Below are 7201 nucleotides of genomic sequence, written 5' to 3'. Positions count from 1 at the left end.
TCTTCTTTCTATCTGTTAACTCTAACTTAATTATAACTAATACTAAACATGCAACTGAATTCTTATCTTATCTTATCTGTCTCTCTCTTTTGTTTATGTCTACAGCTGATCAGTCTGCGGAATAAATAGATAAAATGGTCTATACCTATTTATGGATAATAATTCTGAACACTACTAAATAAAGTAATATCCTTTAAATATTACATACCTTTTAGATAATATATTAATTAACAACCTTTAAGTGTTAATTTCATGTAACGATAAACCCCGTTTAAAGGTTGCACTCGGACACTGTCAAAGAATCTTTAGTTTAGTATTAATTTCGGTCTTCGAGGTAGCATTGTGTATTTTGAGATTCATTTTGAGATGCTCGCAACCTCATAATGCAATGGTTTACGTGAAAGTTCATTTTAAAGATACAGATGCTACACGAACAAATATGTTATTTTGAAATGAACACTATCGGTAAGCACGTCATGGGAACTCTGTGACACATATATATCTGTTATTCTCACATACTTCAATTCAAAAGTCGAAGTTACCTCTTTCAGTAAAATCGTTTTCACTATCACGCGACTGATGCCTCGCCCTATTCTGCAAGCGCGATGACAAGGACATATTATTAAAATGACATAACACGTCTTGCAATTAGCCTACCTCGTCATAGCCATCGCTGCTACATGAGAAGTCGTCCGACGACTCTTCGTCTGGATAATCGTTTGCAACATTATCCTCGTCGTTGGAATCTTCGCTTAATCTACAGATTATATCCATTGACAAAACAAAAGTGTGTCAGCAAATATAAACAGCTCCAGTCCGTCAGCAAGTAGACGAATTATTCTATGAGGGTTAAAATTAATTATATCCTTGCTCATTGACAGCACCATAGATATCGTTATAAGCAACGTACCCATCATCTTCGTCACTGCTATCAAGATCGGATTCCAGCATGAAATTTTCAACCTCGTTGCGTAGTATGTCTTCCGAAAGCCAGTGGTGCACTTCGGAACTGACACTAATGATTGGCACATTACTTACAGTTTTTTCTTTGCCATTCAAAATCATTGTTGGGCCTTGGGCATCGCCGCTTGCCGACATGTCAACACAATAGACGTCATAAACGTAGTCCTTCTCATGCTCTGCTTGTTCACAAGCAAGAAGTGCTTTTTCCACATCGGCATGCCCTCCACGTCGCGCAAAAATTGCTGCCGTAACACCTACAAAATCTTGTTGCAAAACGCTCGTTGTGCCAGAGCGCAAAAGCACCTCAATTACGTCACTGCGTCCATGCAATGCTGCCGCCATTAAAATATTGCTTCCGTCTGCTGTTCGTTGAAACGCTACTGGATCGACAAGGCCGTCTTGTCGTCGAGTGTAATAGATTCGAAAGAATGGCGCGAAGTCATTAGCACGAAACGCAGTCCAAATCGCTTCATCCAGCTCTCGCTCATAGGGATTCAACACTCTTTTAGATTTCATTCGAATTCCATTCACCGTAACAGCACTACGGCTGCTCTTCGTCAATCGGTCCTCCATTTTTTCGTTCAACGCCAAAGTTGACTTAGTCGACATGTGTAAATCGACCAGCCGGATGCCATGCAGCTCCATAGTTTGCTTCTCCTTTATCTCCAAAACATGTTGCAAACCTCTCGACTTGAATATTTCTTCATTACGTCGAGATTTAAAGCAACTTTGTTGCTGTTTTGCTCGCTGTTCGGTCTGCTTAGAGGACATTGGACCACTCTGAAAGACTGCATTGGTGTGCTTCTTCGCCATCATCTCGGCATGCTCATCCTTAAGCGAGCGAGCCTTCCTTTTAAGCCGTTGTGTCCAATTAACGTGACCTGAATCGATACTTTCTAGAGTGTCAATATGCTTAAATACGAAGCACTTTTCAGTGATCGATAGTTGCGCTAGCGCCTCTACAAGGTTCGTCTTAGAGCGCTTCGAATCCGGCTCACTTTCCACCAGAAGGCATGCCAATGGATCGTCCGTGCGCTTGCGCTTCAGCCGCATAAATACTGATAATGTGTTTGCAACCTTTGCTTTTGAGGCATACATCGCTCTGGCACCGTTAATCGGCGCCGTGCCTGACCTTGACTTATCTTCCACCATTTTTACAAAACCGCACTTAAGAATGGGTCATCTATTCACAACAAGTGGCGAACCCATGTGCAACGAATGGTGTTATGTGCCATGAGCACAGAAATAATAACATAAATCGGACGTGATGGAGACCGACGAGATGAGGTAGCCAAGTGTGGCGCACTAAGCGTGCAATTAAGGCTAGCAATGCCCATACTGAAATGCAATACAATGTCAATGCCGATTGTTAACTTCTTTGAGTTGTATGTAAAAAGAAACCCATTGAGGAAATTCACTGCTCGATCGAAAATTTAATCAACGCCGAAGATTCGCTCGTTTAAAATAATTATAGGAAAAACACTATCTTTAATGGAACGTCGAACTCGAGCTTTACGCTCGCAGAGCAAACGTAAAGTTGACACGTTACGCAAAAAAATACAAAATGGTATATTCGCAGACGGATTTTAGGCGTACCCTACCAGTCGACAACTGTACTTAACAAAGTAGTCAATTAATGTAGTTGACGAATTGCTACCATCAGTCCAGCCATTAAAGCTGTATGCGTAAAATTCGAGATTCCGGTAAGTCGCCCGCTTACTTCGTGCTTTGTGGGCAATGCACTCTCGGATTGTTGAGCTCAATGGCATCGGAGCGCTGATATCTTGCAGAAAATAAACTTGCAATACAAGAAGGTGACGATATCACTTAATGTTGCTAACACAAGGGGTCTGGGTCTGCTAACCCCGACGTAAGTTTAAACACTCGTCAAGCCGGGATGACTCACAAATCTTAATCAGTTATACGCTTGATCGAGCAAAGGATCTTGAGCTTCGTAAACACAAGAAGCGTAAAAGCTTTTATTGGTGGGCTTGGAACGTGGCAACTGAATTCTTATTTGCATATTAAGGTATTCATAATCAAACGTGCAAGACATTGTGCCTAGTCAACCTTGTCGAAAAGGAAGCATGAACGTTATGACAGGCAGCGGCTCATCCACTCGAGCTTGAATAGAACGTCGACCTCAATCTTCAAATGGAGTTTATTTATTTACAAGTCGCAAGTGTCCGAGAAGCTTTCGTTAATATCGCTCAACGCTCAAGTTGTTGCCCACCAAAATTTAGCATTCGATGTGAAGGCATCTGAAAGCAAGGATTTCCTCCAGGTGTCGACATTCTCAATTTGTATCACAGCGATAAAAGCAGGCAATTATCCTGCAAACAATGATGTCGTCAAGAACTCCGACTATTGAGCAGAACTGTATATACCGCGCACTACGAACGGGTCTATACAGGTCGCCAAAAGGTCATTGAAATTAAAAAAAAAGATCGTCATGGCCAGCTTAAACATTAAGGCGGTATTTTCCCATTTCCATAGCATCGAAATAGGGTAGTCTGGAAAAGCTATAGAAAGGATTTCGACCATACAGGCAGATACGGTGCCAAATGAGAGGTACTAAGCATGTTTCTTCCTTCATTTGTGTTGCATTTTAATTCGCCGATAAAAAAGCACGACGTCTGAACGATTCGTACTGTCTGCCTCTTAATGTCTACTTTGTCAAATATTGCTGAGACGAACTGGAGCAGGACGATTCAAACGTGATATGCAATTTGCCCATTACGACGATCGTAAAGGTCATGTTACGAGCGGTAGTCGGCGTTGATGGCCACATACTCGTGAGTTAAATCAATCCCCAGCACTTGCGATTCTTCAGAGCCAACTCCCAAGTCTATTTTAATCTGTCATGCATAATAACAGTCAGAACTAAAATTTCACTTAGCCAAAGATTCTCAAATTCCTACCTCGACAAACTTTCCATGCGGAGGGAAATTGTGCGAGCTCGCATCGAGTCCGCCGCGCGTGGGCTCAGTTAGCATCGCATCGCGCATGTGAGCCACAAGTTTGGCTTCAATTTCGTCGTTGAGTACCATCTCACCATTTTCGAAAATGAGAACGCCACCCATGTGAATCTTCATACGGCGCTGAATATTTACGTCTTTAAAATGGAGACCCATGTACTTACCCACAGCCATAACGAGACGGCCGACATTAGGGTCATTGCCCGCTATCGCGCACTTGAGCAAAGGGGAGTTAACCACAGACTTTCCAACTCCCTTGGCCATCTCCTTGGACAATGCACCGCTCACACGCACACGCATTACGTGATGTGCCCCCTCAGCGTTACGCACAATGTCTTCACTTAATCCAAGACACACGTCGTGCAAAGCCTTTTTAAACCTGTCCAACTGCTTCATGTCAAACGGAATTTGGTCTGACGACACGAGCGTTACCGTGTCTGATGTGCTTTGATCGGTGTCCACACTTAGCGAATTGTACGTGTCACCAACCACATCCGCCAGGAGCTGCCGCAGTACGTCACGCGAAATCGACAGATCTAAATCAACCACCTCATGATATAAAAACGAACAATCAACCCGAAAGCCAAAAAACGTCAAAAGTTACCAGTAAGAATGAAGGACAACATGGTAGCCATATTCGGTTCGATCATTCCCGCACCCTTGGCAATCCCAACAATTCGACCACCACATACGTCCATAGAGCGAATCTTTGGGTACAAATCTGTCGCTTTCGTCAGATTTTTAAATCGGTCATAAACGTAATTCCTGCAACCTACCGGTCGTCATGATGCCCTCAGCAGCTGGTAATACCGAGTCGGACTGCAAATTTTTGACAAGTTTCGGGAGATTTTCGACCATAGCGTCCACAGGAATACGCCAGCCAATGACGCCAGTCGAACAGGGCAGCACTTGTGATCCTCGTTTAAGCCTCAGCTGCTTCGCAAGACTCTCACACACTTCCTCGGCATCCGCCACTCCACCACCACTGGCACATACATTAGAAATTTTGTTATTTATAAGAATAGCGCCGAGCTTTGGTTCGTGCAAGCGCTTGCGACCCACAAGGACTGGAGCTCCTGGGAATGCATTTTGCGTAAAGACAGCAGCAAAGTGTGGTGTGGGCTTGACAGGTTTAATGAGAGTCATCGTCATTTTGGCTGGCAAATGGGGTGCTTCTTGTGGCACGAAATCAACATTGGTGGTAGCAATTGAAAACCCCCAGGGAAGGCGGCTTTGGTGCGCTTTAAGAAAATCTGTATATTCATGCCGCGATTCAAAAACAAACGGTTGACCGTAAGTGGAAATGGGCCGTGTTTGCAGCAACAAGCGCGGGAACGAGAAAGATGACAAGCGGGTGATCATTTTGATGAGCAAATCACGATGTTTCAAACTTTTTAAGCATAAGTTGGATAGTACAGTGTAAATGATTTTGGTAATATCAACGCGACTGATATAAGAAACGAGTAAATCTCGTCAATTCCATGCTGAAGAATAAATTACAATTTTCTTTGTTACGCGCAAAAGTTATCTTACACTCGTTCGGCTTATGGACGGGCGCCAAACTTTTGCATAAGTTTCGACCCCTTTGCGACATTTTTCAGAAAGCGTCCTCCCAGTCGAATGCCTTTGCCCGACTCAGAAGAGTCTGTGCTTGCAGTAGAACCCTAATATTACAGAACATTATAGTAAAAAAAATCCCCTGCTATCCATAGCTGCATTACAGCACGCACCTGACGTGCTTTCTTGAAATTATCATGCATATTGGTGCTATGACGAGAGAGAGGGCCAGATCCAGTTCCGACGGACACGGGGCCTTGGTCATGCTCCCCACTCGTCTTGCGTTTTAGACCATGCCTCTCCTTCTGCCGGCGCCTTCGGTGTTCTTCCTGACTATCCATCAATACCGTCTGCCATAGTTCATTCCACTGGCGCTTTGACTCTGCAGCGTTCATCTGCACGTCGTAAAATAATGCCAATATATCGCGAAAGTCCTGCTTCTTATTCTTGTGCATTGTTAGATCTACGTGGCTGGTCCGAGGCTTCTTCGTATTAATATCATCTTGAGGGGGCGATGGTGGTGGAGGGGGCGGAGGTAGAGGCGCTTCAGACGGCTCGAAAATATTCGATTCTTCGTGCGCCTTAATGGCCATTATCTTTATTTGTTTAGAGTATCTCGGAGGTTGAATTTGGTCAAGGATAATTGGCATGCATCTAATTTCACTGAATTGTACTTTTTTCAAGAATGAAGCCAAAATACATTCGTACCGGCTGTTGGTCGATACGTTGGCAGGGTGGTTAAATTTTTATCGCCAATTAACAGAGCTGTTGTCTTGTTGCCTCAATATTACCAAATTTGGTAATATTGGAAATATTAAGTAAAATTACTAAGGACCCCCCAATTTTCTCTAACCAGCCTCCCGATGCAGAACCCCTACGGATTAACCCTAGGCTATATTAGCGAGCTTTGCTTAACTGGAGCGAATACCCCTAAATTTGAATACATGACAGAACGATCGCGATGGAAAAGCTTGCACTTCATACCATTCCATATTACTGTAGCGGAGCTACCTCGCTCCTAAAGTCAGAGGGAGACTTTCAGACTCAGAGAGTCACTTAGTTCTATTGAACTAATAGGTTTAACAACTCAGGGAGTCGTACAAGCTATTAAAGCTTAAGGAATCCTAGTTCAAGGGATTCAGGGGATCGTAGAACCAAGTGGCAACTAGTGCCCAAGAGGATATACCTTAGAAAGGCTTCTATTGTAACGGGGTGTATCGTTACATGAAAAAAACACTTAAAGATTGTTAATTAATATATTATCTAAAAGGTAGATAATATTTGGTGGATATTACTTTATATAGTAATATCCTGAATTCTTATTTATAAATAAGTATAGGCCATTATGTCTATTTATTCCGCAGACTAATCAGCTGTAGAAGTAATCAAAGAGAGTTACAAGATAAAATAGAGATAAGAATTCATATACATGTTTAGTATTAGGTTATAGTTAAGTCAGCATTTAAACAAAGATAGATTAAGAGACACTTAACTATATTAATACAGTTTTCATTTTACCCTCTTAAGTTAACTTGTCTTAAGAGAAGTCTTCCTCTGCACGTACAGTGTACGTCACCTAACGTAAGGCACCACTCACAACTGAAGCAGTGTGAAGTGGACTTGTACTGAAACAGTACAAGTCGTAGTGCCCCGTTACACCTGGTAGCACTTTGTAGTCCGTCCAAGGACCACATTTCCCACAT

General features: G+C 42.8%; 2 protein-coding genes across 2 annotated transcripts; both read right to left on the bottom strand.

The window, feature by feature from the left end:
* Positions 1-233: 233 nt before the first annotated feature.
* CCR75_009117 (uncharacterized protein) lies at positions 234-2322 on the bottom strand. The gene is made up of 3 exons (XM_067967162.1): positions 911-2322; positions 658-757; positions 234-594 (listed from the first exon to the last, which is right to left on the bottom strand). Exons 1-3 carry the CDS (start codon positions 2113-2115, stop codon positions 526-528), a joined length of 1374 nt encoding a protein of 457 aa, XP_067822673.1. The 5' UTR covers positions 2116-2322; the 3' UTR covers positions 234-525.
* A 332-nt stretch (positions 2323-2654) lies between these two features.
* CCR75_009116 (uncharacterized protein) lies at positions 2655-6360 on the bottom strand. Its single transcript, XM_067967161.1, has 5 exons — positions 5672-6360; positions 4718-5605; positions 4546-4662; positions 3885-4477; positions 2655-3821 (listed from the first exon to the last, which is right to left on the bottom strand). The coding sequence occupies exons 2-5, from the start codon at positions 5301-5303 to the stop codon at positions 3723-3725; spliced, it is 1395 nt and encodes a 464-aa protein (XP_067822672.1). The 5' UTR covers positions 5304-5605; positions 5672-6360; the 3' UTR covers positions 2655-3722.
* Between the last annotated feature and the right edge of the window lie 841 nt (positions 6361-7201).

This window comes from Bremia lactucae, assembly GCF_004359215.1.
Source record: "Bremia lactucae strain SF5 chromosome Unknown BlacSF5_NotPlaced_17_SHOA01000003.1_2250557bp, whole genome shotgun sequence".
NCBI lineage: Eukaryota > Oomycota > Peronosporomycetes > Peronosporales > Peronosporaceae > Bremia > Bremia lactucae.
Note: the sequence above shows the minus strand (reverse complement) of the source record. Positions and strands in the feature narration are given on the sequence as shown.

Excerpts from the sequence above, each read along its gene's own strand:
- CCR75_009116 (XM_067967161.1), bottom strand. The coding sequence starts at position 5,303 with ATGATCACCCGCTTGTCATCTTTCTCGTTCCCGCGCTTGTTGCTGCAA. Across the intron at positions 4,663-4,717 it reads TGAGGGCATCATGACGACCG|ATTTGTACCCAAAGATTCGC; the intron begins GTAGGTTGCAGG and ends CGAAAGCGACAG. Across the intron at positions 3,822-3,884 it reads CGCATGGAAAGTTTGTCGAG|ATTAAAATAGACTTGGGAGT; the intron begins GTAGGAATTTGA and ends TATGCATGACAG.
- CCR75_009117 (XM_067967162.1), bottom strand. The coding sequence starts at position 2,115 with ATGGTGGAAGATAAGTCAAGGTCAGGCACGGCGCCGATTAACGGTGCC. Across the intron at positions 758-910 it reads AGCAGTGACGAAGATGATGG|ATTAAGCGAAGATTCCAACG; the intron begins GTACGTTGCTTA and ends TATAATCTGTAG. Across the intron at positions 595-657 it reads GCAGCGATGGCTATGACGAG|AATAGGGCGAGGCATCAGTC; the intron begins GTAGGCTAATTG and ends TCGCGCTTGCAG.